The 15827-nt window shown below is 39.5% G+C and overlaps 1 protein-coding gene across 13 annotated transcripts in view; it reads right to left on the bottom strand.

Moving 5' to 3' along the window:
* LOC108706710 (ankyrin-2) overlaps positions 1-15827 on the bottom strand; it is a 270308-nt gene that overhangs the window by 175298 nt on the left and 79183 nt on the right. For 12 of the 13 annotated variants that reach the window (XM_041579607.1, XM_041579608.1, XM_041579630.1 and 9 more), the window contains exon 1: positions 3957-4119. The exons of the other annotated variant lie outside the window; for it this stretch is intronic. In XM_041579607.1, coding sequence (XP_041435541.1) covers positions 3957-4040 — 84 coding nt within the window. In that variant the 5' untranslated portion in view covers positions 4041-4119. Of the gene's footprint in view, positions 1-3956; positions 4120-15827 lie in introns of those variants that run through there. 13 annotated transcript variants of the gene reach the window in all.

The following is a 15827-nucleotide window of genomic DNA, read 5'->3' as shown; positions in this document are numbered from 1 at the left end:
AAACAAAGATAATTTCACAGTTAACCAATTTACTTACACAGATAACCCATTTATTCCAAAATACTTCTCTTGTAGTCCTCTATTATTTCCATATAATCTCTGGCTTCATATACAGATCATCCTGTACACAAGCTATCTGTTCACCTACTGACCTCAAGCACAACACAAGCAAGAAAAAAAAAATATATCTGGTGTTCCTCAAATGTAAGTTTAGTTAAACAGATACAATATATATAGCAGTGGCGTAACTAGAGTGCAAAAAAAATCAGTGCACTCCGATCCCCATCCTCTCGCTTCCACCCACTTCCTGCCCTAACTCCACCCACTCCCCACCCAACTCCGCCTGCTCGGCCAGCGTGTGCCGACTTGCGCTCTGCTTCCCCGCTGCAGGTAAGAGAGTGGCTAGGGACGGGGGGGTTCTTGTTAGCTATAGAGGAAGCAGATCCCGCAGTTCGGGCCCCCCTGAAAATGCGGGGTCTGCTTCCTCTATAGTTACACCACTGATATATAGTATCACAAATGATGTGTAAGAAGACAACCAGATTTTTTATTTAAAAAACTTATGGGCAGATATTGTAACCATCCCTACAACTGCTATAGATCCTTGGCATCCCTAATAAAGGAATAAATAACTTTAGTTCCTGACATGACAACATTTCACAGCAAGGCCTTTCATCTTTTCATCAGTGGACTTTACCATTATCTAATATAGCTGCATGAAAGGTGTCCCAAAAATAGAATACTAGTGCTAAAATAAAATGTGCAAATTGAAACAAAGTAAAAGAGCACACACACTTTTTACACCTTAGTATTCATATAAAATCTCCCGAATACTAATCATATGATTGTCACCAAAAACATTAGCAGTAACATAATGATTGCTATTTAATATCTGTCTAGTGTTTAAGTACATATCTGTATAGTCATGTAAGGTGATTGGGTGATGCCTCCAGTGATTAGTACTTGTGTGTGCAGGTCGGGTACCTGCGGGTTACCCGCATAACCTGCAGTACCCTGTAGGTTGCCGGTAGAAGTTTCGGGAGCAGGTATAGATGCGGGTCGGCAGTTCTCCAGGTTTGTGGGTTGCAGTTCGGTCGCGGGTCTTCTCGATAGCGAGTGTTACGCCTTTTTTGTTTACCACGCCAAATTCCAATGATGTCACTTCCGGTTTACAATGACATCACTTTCTGTTTCTTGATGGACAGCAGGTCGCCGATCAGGTACTTGCGGGTCGGGTAGCGGGTCCAAGCGGGTAAGTATGCGGGTTGTGGGTCTGGGTTGGGTTTAACAAATTGGTTCCGCTCAGGACTCTATGTGCAGGTACACTAGCACTCTCTGTGAAACCCAGCAGTAGGTATGTTTGAGCAAATACACTCAGGCTTGCAGATGAATGCCATAAGTCAATCGAATTTAGGATTTAACTCCTTTTCCAGAGTTACTGTGGGGACTAAGCACTCATAATGGCCCCATTTACCAGCGATGACAGTGAAAACATAAAAATAAACTTCCGAAATAATTCTATAGAATACAAAACATTCCAGCAATTTGACTACATGCTTTTTTAATGGTGTAGGCTGGGACATGAGCCACTGAGTTATGTGTAAGTGTTGCAGTTGACACTCGCTCACATATTCCCACAGGTCCTAATGCAATCAGTTTTTGCTGACTTCAACAACAGTTAAATGCAGCACTGGTCCTTGTGAATGTACCTTAAAGCTGCATGTGTGCTGCAAAAAAATCAAAGAATCATCTGAGCAATTGCTCCTGTATCCCCAGCACCTTCAAGGTCTGACCGGTTAGACAAGGCCGATGTCATTATGCCCTGCGTGGCTCAGTTGAAAGTGACATGGCTTTAATGTATCTTCGTTTGGAAGAACAGTTCTTAATGTCACTTGTATATGAGACCAGAATAAGGTGCGAATATTTTCCATTTCCTATTGCTAAGTCACCGAATGTGTCCTTTTACAGTAAGGCGCAGAGCAGCAGTGTACATTAGTGAGCCTGCTGAAAAGTTGAACTGGGGAAGGTCTGACTTACAGCATTTACTATTGAATAACTGAGCAGATGCTTGTGTGGTTGCAGGTTTGCAGTACCCCATTGATCCTGCTTAACTTCCTCTCAGAATTAAATGATTAAATAAAAGATTGTAGCCCATTGGTCCTGTTATAGGGTACATTAGAATGCAAAGGTAAAGATTTACATAAATCATATTAACTGTTTAAATTTAGCATTGCTAAATGGGATAACTACTGAATATATTATTATAAGGTACCATTCCTTCTCACAAAACTGGTGCCAATTTTGCGATGAGCATGTTTCTGTGGTAGAACTGCACATCAGGTCAGTGACGGACCCCTTTCCATTCCTGATATAGGAACTCTTTTGTATAAAGAAAACTCACCATAACAATCTCTTTCATCCATGGCTACAACTGGATATAACTGATCAAATACACCCACTGAAATACTTAATCCCAAAGCAACATCATCATCTATCTACAGCACAGGTACAGGCGATTGGTTGTTTTGAAAGGCAAGAAGGTTGGAAATCTATCTTATTAAAGGCGTCAAAGCCTTGCAGAAGGAGATAAAATCACAGGAGATAAACGCAGGAAAGCAGGTCTTTCACATATAAAAATCAGATTTACCAAACTCCAGCATTACTAGTTCTTGACATACAGTAACACTCCCTAGCAAGGCCTTTCTTGCTGAAATCTGTGAGACAATGAAGCATGACAAGAGATTGCTAGTCAATAAGAATGTCTATTTTTTTTTTTTTATAGTTCTCCTTTTGCCTTACTTTTGCTAAGAAAGGGGATATCCTCAGCACAATTTAATGACTAGCGTGGCTAGATTACTTTTATATAAACTGCTAAAATAATAAAGTCTGAATAATGTGTTTGTTTATGTTTAAAGGAACAGGCAAGCATTTCTCCATGAAGCGTCACAGCTACAGCCCTTCATTGATTGGAATGACAATTATACGACCTTGTGCACTTGCTTGGCCATATGTCAAGCTACCTAAAGAACCTTCACTCTCTGAAGGAAGGATTCAATTACTCTCTCAGCAAACACTCAGCACTGTTTATTCAAATTCATTTATATCTTTTGAATCTGCCAATAAATAAATACAGGGAAAATTCTCGGCTAAATCAGCTGCTCAGAGAAAATTGCATGCCATGCAAATTAAGATGAAATGGGTAAAACAATGCCCTTTGAAATGATTATCTTTGATGTGTTGGTTCAATTTAATGATGTATATGCAGCCAATAAATTGGCACGCTGCTGGATGTGTGATAGTGCCTAATTCCATGTATCTATCTTCTCCCATCAGAAGCCTGGAGACCCGTGTCTAACTGGGTGTGGCTTTCCAGTTTTTTTTTTTTAATTTACTTACAATAATGACACTGATATGACAGACTCATTTTTTTAAGGAGATTGAGATTTTGCCTACAAACCACTGCAAATATTTCTCCATTTAATGAGACTCATTATAATATGCCTGACACAATGTTACACCGAAAAATACACTTGATTTATAGCCAAACAGCCTTTGCGTCATGTGAAACCACAGCAAAAACTGTTACCCTGAGCAAAATATAACGGATTAAGCAGTTTAAGGGGAAAAATAGCAAAGACCTCCTCTGTTTACATCAGCAGCCCCACTAGCTGTATTATCTATGTAAGAGTATCCGCTAAGCCAGAGATCAGCCATTTCCACAGACAGTGTGATACTTTTTTCATTTACAGCAGTTATGTACACATACAACCATATCTGATGGCAAATATGAGGAAGTTAATAGTAATGCCAGAAAGACAGTCCCGGTCCCCAGTAGGTACAAGTCAGGAAAGTGATCCCTGTATGATTGAAACAAACACGCCTAGAGGAATTGCACTGCTTACATCTCTTCTCTTTAGGCTCAGAAAGCATGCTTTTAGAAATACTCCAGCCATTACCTTTTTGGGTCTTTTCCTTCTCAGATGGGCTCCATTATACCTCTCCCCTCCATCAGTTTTTGGAGCAGCATCTTCATTCATCATTCTCAACAATTTCTCCAGCCAAATATCTCTGCCATGAAATTCTCTGCACAGCCCGGACCACTGTGTGGCTGGCTGCTTAGTCTGGAGACTGGGGAGGGGGAATAGGAGGAGAAGCACTGTGACGTTGCCATGGCAGCCACTGCCACAAATGTTTATCTGCCTGCATTGTTAAATCTGATTCAACCAATTACCAACAGGATCTGCTGCCTTCACAAAGAGTAAAGCGCTTAGCAAAGAGTGAGAGCTACACATGTCTTTCCAAACAGAAACACAAGTGCCTTCTCTATGCAACCACATTTATCCAAATTTGTATCTATTAGGGTAAGGGCACACGCTGCTATTTCGGGAGATAAGTTGCCCAGCGACAAATTGCTTCTTCTTCGGGCGACTAATCTCCCCGAACTGCCTTCCCGTCGGCTAGACTCTAAATCGTCAGTGGGATGGCACTCAGAGGCGCGATTCGTTTTCCGAAGTCGCCTGAAGTTACCTCGCGAGGAAACTTCGGAGAGCTAAAGCGTTGCAACTGCCATCCCGCCGGTGATTTACATTCTAGCCGGGGGAAGGCAGTTCGGGGAGATTAGTCGCCCGAAGAAGAAGCAATGTGTCACTGATCGACTTATCTCCCGAAATAGCAGCGTGTGCCCTGGTTTAAGGAGAGAGAAAAAAATCTGAAGCTATTTTGCACAGTCTGCTCATACCATTCTGAAACTCAGGGGAGCATTTCCAAGGTCCGTCTCTGAAGTTCCTTTTTCATTTAATTCAGCAGAATTGTGCCTATGAAAAGCGAGCAATACACGCCGTAGTGTATACTATGGGACTTTACCATAGGATAAGTCTAATGTGACAAAAATCTTTCAAATGAGAATATATATTTCTATAATAACATAACTAACTATATTTATTTATGTATAATTCTCAGGATATTTTACATGGCAAACGAAAATGAATTACAGGTATGGGGTCCATTTATCCAGGAAGCTCTGAATAATGGAAAGGCCATCTCCTATAGACTCCAATTTATCAAGATAATTCCGCTTTTTAAAATGGATTTCCTTTTTTCAGTACCTTGTACTTGATCCAAACTAAGATATAATTCATCCTTATTGGAAGCAGAACCAGCCTATTGGGGTTATTTAATGTTTACATGATTTTCTAGTAGATTAAGGTATGAAGAGCCAAATTACAGAAAGATCCCTTATCCGGAAGACCCCAGGTCACAGGCATTCTGGATAACAGGTCCCATACCTGTGCAATGCGGGAAGCCAGACAGACACGCTCTACTGGAACATCACTTTGATTTAAAATTGTTACCACTGGATGGAGTTAAATCTCCAAAGGTGGGCATTCGTGCCACTTAAAATAGGCACTTAATGACACACAGACCAACTGAAAATAATAATGAACAATTACATTTTTTATGGGAAAATTTATCCCCTGCTGTTTATTATTGGAATTTGTTGTTTTTAATAGTTTTTCAATTATTTCTTTTCTTTATCTGACTCCTTTCAGCTTTTAAATGTGGGTCATCTAAAAAAAATGAATGCTCTGTAAGGCTATAAATACATTGTTATTGCTACTTTGTATTACTCATCTTACTTTTAGGCCCTCTCCTGGTCATATTCTAGTCTTTCATTCAAATCAGTGCATGGTTACTAGGGTAATTTGGAACCTAGCACCCAGATTGCTGAAATTGCAAACAGGAGAGCTGCTCAATAAAGAGCTTAATAAGTTAAAAACCACAAATAACAAAAAAAAGAAAAATAATTGCAAGTTGTCTCACAAAATCACTTTCGACTTCATACTAAAATTTAATTTAAAGGTGAATTACCATTTAAGAGGCTAGTGTTACACCTGTCACTGGATCTAATGGTACATTTGAGCATTTGGGGCTATGTTGCATGTAGCAGTGACAGGCTGTTGATATTAAATTCAAAGGCAATGTGCATGTGCAGGTTCAATAATTTCTCTGCCAAATATAAATTTCACATAATCTTCTGTAATGGATGAGAGGACATTTCTTTCAAAAGGGCCAGTACACCTTTCAAACCACCCATTGCTTTAAATATACAACAGAAACAATGACTTTTTGCAACTACTTGACAGTTTTTCTAAGATTGAAGCTTAATTTCACCTTTCAAGGAGAAGCTTAGTAAAGGGTGATGGAGGTCACCAAATCTTTAACTGTTAAAATGTGATTATTTATTTCATTTCTTAACTTCAGCACATTGCTTCATGCATTTTATTAAAATGATACATTAGTTACTGACACTTCTCCAATGCTGCGGAGAAATGTAGCAAATAATGTAGCAAAAAAATCAAGAATAAAGATTAGAAAGCAATTGAAAAAAATCATAATTTTCAGTTTACTACCTGAAAATAACTAAATTGGAAAAAGTTATTTGGTAGGAAGATGACTTCCCCTTTTAAAAGCAGTTTGTCTCTGTTTGAAGACAGGTAGCATTTGGTCCTATTCCTCACACCCTAGGCAACCCGGTAGGCTAACCCCACCCTCCATGTGTGCGCTCGTGGAAAACGGAGGGGGAGGGCAACAAAGGGGAGGGAGTGCAACAAAGGGGAAGGAGGGGGGGAGGGAGGTAGGAGAGAGGCAAGAGCAGCAGAGGGGAGTGAATGCTGACTAGGAGTAGGCAGAAGACCCATGATCAGGCAGCCAGTGACGGAACTAGGTGGGGGCGGGCCCTGGTTCGGGCCGTGCAGCCGGCCCCGCCCCCCACCCTCGTCCGTGCGGCTGCAGCCGACTCCAGTGGGCGCGTGACTGCCGGGGGGCACTGCGGGGTGCGAGCCCTGGCCCAATTGCACCCCCTGCTCTCCCGGTAGTTACGCCACTGCAGGCACCTGCCCAGTGCCCCCACAACGTTGCACACTAGGCAGGTGCCACTTCTGTCAACCCCTAGTTCCGGCCCTGCTCACACTGTTGCTCAAAGCATGCAATTCTGAAATTACTTTTATAATTACTAATTGTAATTACTTTTATAATTACTAATATAATTCAGCCGGCAGCTCTACTGTTATTGGCACATCCTATTGCTCAGCATCTGCACTTTGGACAAAGGTTTCTTATATCCCAACAAGTCAGGGATCCATAGTTTGACATAACAATTGTGAAGACAGGAGCCGTTATAGTCGGGTAGTGTAAGTCCACATGAAGGGAATCTGCGGGCCGGTGTGTCCAAAGAAACCGATCTGGCCGCGGCAAACGATTCAAAAGATTAGAAGCGGACTCCACCGGATAAGGTAGCAATCAACATGGAAACCAACGTATTAAAATAATTTGAAGACTTTATTGAACATCACTTTAAAATCACAAGCGGGGATGTGCGCTCGACGCAGGGGCAGCTGGGAAATTGACAAAATATCTAGCCCCATGTCAGATTTCAAAATTGAATACAAAAAAAATCTATTTGCTCTTTTGAGAAATGGATTTCAGTGCAGAATTCTGCTGGAGTAGCACTATTAACTGGTGCGTTTTGAAAAAAACATGTATTCCAATGGCAGTATCCATTTAACTTTATCCCATTTTTCCCTCACATCCCCTCCACAACCACTTCAATCCCACATCCGGAAACTCACCAGTTTCCCTGCAGTGGGTGTCAAAGTGCAAAGCTGCACATAGGGGTTGGCAGCAGTGAAGTTTGGCTGAGTAATTTCTGCTTTCAGGCCCCACAGCAGTGAATTCCTGCAAGGAGTATGTGCACTATGTACTTTGTAACCAGGAACTGGAATAATAAAACCAATGGCAGTTACCGTCCCACTGTGAAAGCTCTGTATATTCATTGGCCACGGGGGGAACTGGTAAGTTTTGTTATGTGGAATGGATGTATATGAGGTAAGGGTGGTAGAGGCCAACAAATTGAAGGCAACAAAACACACTTTCATCTTCAGTAACGTTAGCAATTAGAAATTGTGTACTATATTTCCTTCAGGCTTTTTGCAAACTAAAAATCCCTCTTCCAACCAGTGAATGTACACATCCAAAAGGCAGCTATTCAGTGGGTGTTAAATGATTAAACAGGCAAATTGAACACAGAATGTGTTACTTATAAGTGCCACAATGAGGATTCCTGCAGCTTACATGTGGGCTGAATTGTGAGATATCACATCCCACATGCTATTAAAATATAGGTTTCCATAAACTAAATAAACCTCTTGCTCCCGGAACAAAGACGGAATCTGCAGTGTAAGCCTAATAGGTTTTAAGAGGCAATTAGTTAAAGACAACAAATTCTTAAGTGTATAATGCTTCATAAAGCAGCGCTGCATATTCTTTAACCAAAAGTCAATTGAGTATTTACATTATTTTTGTGCCCATTATCATCACTAAAAGAATCCACTGCAAAAATTCAATGGGATTAGTAATTCCACCATTATCAGGCTTCATTTATAGAAAAAGAGACAAGATTATAAACAGGCACAAAGCACCTTATTTTTGCACCTTGCACTGTGTCTTGCTCCCTGAGCCACAAATTGATAAGTTTTAGTTTTTTATGACTTTTCTGCATACGGGATATGATGTCACTTATCAGTACGGAGTAACGATCGTTCGCCTGTGCAAAAATTGGCCTGGTGAAAGGTTGAGAAACGTCATTATCGCTGAATTCTTTTGCTAGCGAATAGTCCTCTATGCCTGTAGATTTGTAGAATTGGCACAGATTGTCTTTCTGGCCAATTTTCACTAGCGACAGCCACTTCGCCCTTTAGTGCCATTTATTACATATCCTACTCTGCATGCAGCACTATGAGTGTTGGCTTCCCCTGGAATCTAACTAACTTGTAAACCATTTAGAACTGGAGAACACTGGGCTCCCCTAAATCTGACAGCATTGCAATCTGGCTATTTGCCCCAGCACAGGGTGCAGAGTGCACTGGCAGATTGGATCGGAGCAAGAGTCATAAATGGACCCTTTTAGTTGTACAGCTGGGTAAACAGTTTAGATTAATACATATCTTACAGCTTTATGTAGTAACAGAAATAATCAGATTTTACCAATTCATAAAGCAGACTGAAGCTAATGTCACACGGGGCAGATTATCCACCAGGTAAGTAAGTGTGAAACATGGCATCGTTTAATGGTAAATACTTTCCAGAGTAAACACATATGACAAAAGATATACTCAAACAAATACATAATACACATTTATTTTCATTATCATAATTACAGCTCTCCTGCTGTTTCTGCTTAGAATTTGAACCATTTATATGAAGCTCCCTGAGGATAATTGCAACCCTTGTAAAGTGTAAAATATTCTACATACAACTTCCATCATTTCCACAAGAATATTAGGTGGGTATTTATTTAAAATAAAAATTCAACCTAATTCCCATCCACGGTTTGGCTTAATTTATGAAAGATAAAAATCAGAACTAAAACTGTACTTATGGGAAAAAGTCTCGACAATTCAAATTGTACGACTTTGTCAAAAACTCAAATTTTTCAAGTTTTCTGCTGAAAACCAGCATCATCCAGCCCAATATCCTTAAACATCAGGAAGGCAAAAAACACATTCCAATGGTAAAAGGGGACATCTGCCATTGAGATTTGTAGTAGCTTTGGAGCTTAATAAATCACGAAAAAGTCCCTCTTAAAATTCATGTTTTTCCCTATTGCTATAGCATTTCTTCATTGTTCTGTATAAAGCCCCCTTTTTGTTAGTTGTGTCCTTTGCTGTGTTTTACCTGCTGGGTTCTATCTTCCAGGTTATTTGAGTCTGTAAAGTGAGTAAGTAGATACATCTGCATAAGGTTATACGTAGGTTTACATAGTTATATAGTTAGTTACATCAGGTTGCAAAAAGACAAAGTCCATCAAGTTCAACCCCTCCAAATGAAAATCCAGCATCCATACACACACCCCTCCATACTCTCAGATAAATTCTATATATCCATATCTATACTAACTATAGAGTTTAGTATCACAATAGCCTTTGATATTATGTCTGTCCAAGAAATCATCCAAGCCACTCTTAAGGGTTCAAGCACATGGGCAGATTCGGTTCTGCGGGTGACAATCTCTCCGAACTGCCTTCTCCCTGCCTGCCGCCTGCTATAATGACAAAACAGCAGCACCAATGCACTCGCAGTGCTTTGTTTTCCGAAGTCACCTGAAGTTTCCTCGTGAGGCAACTTCGGAAATTGAAGCGCCGCAAGTGCGTGCGTTTTGTCATTATAGCAGGCGGCAGGCAGGGGGAAGGCAGTTTGGGGAGATTGTCGCCCGCAGAAGAGGCGATTAGTCGCCAGGCGACTAAATCTCCCCGAATCTGCCCATATGCTTAAACCCTAACGGCATTAATAGAATCCGAAATCACAACATCACCCAGCAGTGCATTCCACAACCTCACTGTCCTCACTGTGACGAACCACCACTTGGAAGTTTAATTCAATGACATCCAATTCTAAACATTAGACTTAACTCATAAGACAGTTGAATTCCTACTAATATAGCACAGTGGTTGGCAAACATAAACAGAGCTTTGTGCTGTATTTCAAGTGCAATTGGCTTTATCCATGCCTAGACTAGAACAGACTTTGGAAATTTAAAGTATGCAGAGGCCCAAACAGCCCCCACCAGCCTACTTTATAGTGACTATGGCATTTTACAGCAGCCCCTCTGGCATTTGCCCAAATCCACAGATTGCAAGCCCAGGCCTGACTTTATCACTGCTGGCACAGGATTTTGTATAGGTGTCCTATTCAGAGGACGCTGGACTACAAGTACAAGTAATTAATCAATGAAACATACAAAGTGACTTACCTCAAAGATTTATTTGTGCAAATCGGCACAGCAAATAGTTTCAAATTTATACAAATCAATGTATAATGATTACATCCAAACATACCACCAGGCAGTGTCTTTCCCCCTGTCTGCATGCCTCATGGCACTCCCTCCTGATGCGTTTCGCGCCATTGGGCGTTTCATCAGAGGAGGTGTTAAGGTTATTTACTACAAGCATTATTACTGAGAAAAAGGAAATCATTTTTAAAAATTCAAATTGTTTAAAATTGACTTTATGGAAGATGGTCTTTCTGGATAATAGGTCTCTGACAAAGGGATCCCATAATGTGTAAACATATTGTTATTTTAACTATGAGATAAATAGGGCTGTAAACAAGATTTTGCTCAGGCCTTGAACCACAAAGGCAACAAACCTCTTCTCTAATCTAATGTAGCAGAATAAAAAAAATGTAAAATCCTATGTGTGGCACTAATTAAAAACATAACTGTTTTTAAAAGCCTAAACATTGGGAGTTCCAGCTACATGGTATTTATATCTTACTGTAATCACTGATCTATCAAATTTCTCAGATGAAGGAAATGAAGAGCGTTGTTGTTCTAAGCTCTACTGAGTCAGGAAGTATCACTGCCAAGTTTGTGAAAGCTTCAGATGGAACATCAGACATTACATTATTAATTAACAAGAGCTAAAAACTCTACAAAACTCTAATACTCTAAAGCATCGAATGGACCAATTCAGTGCTGAGTTCTCTATCTACCAAAAGCCACTGAGGGTCCCCAGAAAGAATTCCACCACATTTTTACAAATAACAAGAAATATTTTCTAAAGCCATACCCTATTTGTGTGTACAGAATATCTGTGTGTATTCTTTTATGTTGTTTTAAAAACAACCAAAAAACATAAAATTAAAAAACTTCTGCAACCAAGTTTTGCTTTTATATGGCCAGTCATAAATGGAACTTGTGTTAAAAAATAGGATATAACCCTTTAACACAAGCCTGTGAATTGTTGATGGTCTAATATCGCCATCGTTTTTGATAAATGTCATACAAATTGCATCTAGTTAATATGGGTGTGGACATTGCATACAGTTATGCACACTTACCAGCATTTTTGGGGGGGGGGATATTGTGACTTGAAGTGAACAAGTAGTAACCCCATACATAAAGGTAACAACACATTACTACTATCAATGGAACCTTTAATTATCAATTATAAGATAGCACTAAATGTGTTTTTTTGACAAAATTGCTCCTGAATTCCTCCAGCACTGCTTACCTCTGGTCGCTGAGGAAGGGATGTGGACAGAGTGCAGTTTCCATTGTGAAGCTGGGCAAAAGGTGGTGCGATCACTTCATTGGTTGGAGTAACAAGGTAAACAGTATTTATAACAATGAAAAATATAGTGCTACCTCCACACTAGCGTTTGGGTGCTGGCAGCTTAATCCTAGTCATTATGTTATTAAGAATTATTGGCCTGGAATCGAGGTGAGGCTTTGTCATAAAAAGATGAATAATCGTAGACATATAATTAGTTATGACAAATAATAACCATTAACCAATTGACCAAAAATATTCCAATTATGGCACTGTCATTTTCTATAAAGTTCTACTGAAATGTAATCAGTTTACTTTGCTTGGTTTCTGAAATAACAACATAGAAATTTTCAGTACTTGATGATAACGAAGCTAGCATAAACCAATGCCACTGGCAAAACCAGCCAATTCGTTTATTTTTAAATGTTTTAAAAGCCACATACTTAAATAGAGAAAAAGTTATTTATTTGTAGTTTTGCTCATATTTTCTTTCACTTTTTGAGACCTGAGAGTGCGGACATTATTGTTTGATTATTCTATATTTTATGACTGCACCCGGGCATATAGAGTGTCGGACTGGCCCACCGGGATACCAGGAGTCTGTGGGCCCTTGTGCTGCTAAACATTTGGCCTATTTCATGGCCATTCCCTATTTCTTTGAGAAGAAAGAGGCTAAGAGAGAGAGAGGGTGTATATATATATTTATTTATAGAAATGATTCATTTTAAGAACCTGAGATTTAATGACTTCTTAGTCTCATCTATCCAGACATAAGGTGCCTGCTTATTTCAGGAACAGTACTAATTACCATTGCGATCAGATGCCATATGGCTATTCCTATAGCAACCAGCCTTCCTTAGTGTGGATACTTTGTGACTTGGCATATTTCCTCAAGGTTTGTTATTTGTCTACAGAGCAGAGGATCACAAAAGGACAAGGACACAGACTAGAACACTTAGAATCATGAGCAAGAGAAATAACATCTACCTCTTCTAAAGGGGTTGGGCTTAAATATCTCTTTGTTATCAAAATTATATTTTAATTCTGTTAATAGATTACTCATTGTGCCTTTTTGCAAGATGCCAGTGGATTTTCCTGAATAATAATGAAGGCTCTTTAATGGGAAGTCATAACCAGAATACATATAAGAATGTCACTATCTCTACAGCAAGGGTTGCCACCTCTTCTGGAAAAAAATACTAGCCTTTGAATATTTTAAGGCTCTTCCATATTAATAACTAATAATAATTGGTATCAAGTATCATAAGTCTGGTGACTGCAAACAAACAAAATACTCAGAGGAGGGACATTGTTGTAGATAATAAAGAGAAAACAAAATGTAACGTAATGTATCCCAAACACAGAACTAACTCCAAGGACCCGCTCACAGCTCACTCTTTTGCCTATAGCACAAGAAGCCCTCCCATATTTAGATGCCGCCAGATCTTAATGTGAGACAACCAAGGAGAAAGTTCTGGGAAGGCTAGGGATCCGAACGCATAGAAGTAAAGAACGGGGATGTAATCAATGGCCAGGCTGGGTCAGTAACAAACAGGCAATGCAGTACAAGATCAGGAAACAGAAGGTCACAGGCAAAGGTACAGAACCTGGATCTGAAAAATGATCAGTAACAGGCAGTGATCAGTACAGGCAGCAAAATGGCAAAGTCAGGGACAGGCAAAGGTCAGGAACTAAGATGAAACTTGAAATCACACCCAGGAACTAAGAAAAGAGACCTTACATTGGGACATGAAAAAGGGACATACACCATTAAATATTCTAATTTCATGCCAAGCGCGATGACATCAGACGAATCGCTTGCATCAAATAGGATTTACCGCACAAAGACCATTATTCTCCCACAAAAATGCTGAGCAGATTTTTCTTCTGAGAGAAAAAAAAAAACATTTGATGCTTTATAAATTCTTTTCCACAATATATTCTGAAAAATTATTTGCAAGATTACACAGGGTTTTGTACAGGCAAGCTGAGCATTTTATCCACTGAGACATACACAGCACAAGCTCTTTACGGTTTATGGTTTTGTACAGCATAACAAATTAAATGAGACATGCATAAGCTTCAGTTCTCCTACCTGGAGTAAAGGGTCTAATAAATCTTCTAACTGTGATCTACCCAGTTAAAACTATAACACTGAAAATGCCCTGAATCTCTGGCAGGAATTTGCTGTTACAAACAGAAATCTTCAAGGCAAGCCGTGAGCAAGTATTAAAGGAGAATGTCACCAAGCATGCTGGCATAGGCTTCCCTTCTAGACTAGAGCCATCGTCATAAACGTTGTTGTGCAGATACCATTACATGCTAGGTACTGTGCCTCAATTAGCAAGCACATATTTCCTGGTTTTGGTATCTGTGGGGTTAACGACTGTAGTAAATCAATTGCAGTCAAGCAATTGAATGAAGCTTCCTATGCCCCCATAAGCATTCTATTGCCAGATTTCCTATAACTTGTTATGCCACTGGACTTCATTTGCAATCTGTAATAATTACATGTTTTAGGCACCAGAGAGCCGACACTGTGTTGGAACCCTTATTCATATTTTTTCCATCTGTCATTTTAGTTTTGCATAAAAAACAAAATCACAGGCAATAATAATAAAGCACGTCCCCTTTTAATTCAATAAATTATTTTCCAAGAATTATGTGTACAGACTATTATTTCCATTATATGATAATATTTAGCATATTCCCTTTATAAAATAAAGCAGTCTTTTATGTGATGCAGCCTATTTATTCCTGTTGGTCCTTCTTATGTCCTTTAATAAAAACAAAATTATCAAGGAGTGACATATGGACATTACAGTGCAGTGACATTACTCTGGTGTCTCAATAGGTAATGTCAGGTTTGCATCCTAAATAAGGTTGCCACCTGTCCAGATTTATCCCGGACAGCAAGATTTTTGGAAGGATTTCCAAATTAGGAATTCCGTACAGGACAATAAAGTGCTAATCAGCTAATCGCTGATTGCCATGTAATCTGTCCCACCCCTTTTGTCGTCCACCCCGCCCCTGGCATCACTGACCCGCCCCCATACGTCCCCAGCCCGCCCCCATACATCCCTGGCCCACCCCCTGCCCGCTTGCTCCAAGAAAAAAAGGTGGCAACCCTAATCATAAACTGTTTTTATAAGTATTAAATATAGAGGTAATTATTAAGCATAAAGTCTATGCTAATTCCCGCAGTGTGACTGTGCTCCAGAGCATATGATTGATGGCACTTGATCATGTATCATGAACTGAGTTTAGACTTTACAGTATCAGGCCTATGGCACACAACACATTTGCTACGGTGTTGCTCACTGCAGTAGTCTAATGCTAAAGCAGGTTCCCTCTGTCTAATTTTATCAAAACTGCTGAAAAAAAACAATAATAATCAAATAGCAAGTTTTAAATTATTAATGAACTTATTTTTTATTTTAATTTGTTCAATTGGATAAATGTACTTCTGCAAGTAAATGACACGTAAAAATAACTGAAATAATGCAATATCATAATGCATACCTCCCAACATTTTGGAAATAAAAAGATGGACAAAAAAAGATGTTACACGTAGTGTGGCAATTTTTTTGACCACACCCATTTTTGTGGTCACACCCCCTAATTACCATGTTCATTTTACAAAATTCAGCAGGTTATGAAAGTTTGAACATATTTCTGTGTTTTTTTCAGTTATTACAGTTTTGCTAATAAAGGTGAATA

Source organism: Xenopus laevis, chromosome 1S, assembly GCF_017654675.1.
Source record: "Xenopus laevis strain J_2021 chromosome 1S, Xenopus_laevis_v10.1, whole genome shotgun sequence".
Classification (NCBI taxonomy): Eukaryota; Metazoa; Chordata; class Amphibia; order Anura; family Pipidae; genus Xenopus; species Xenopus laevis.
The sequence above is the reverse complement of the archived record's forward strand: the minus strand, read 5'-3'. Positions and strand labels throughout refer to the sequence as shown.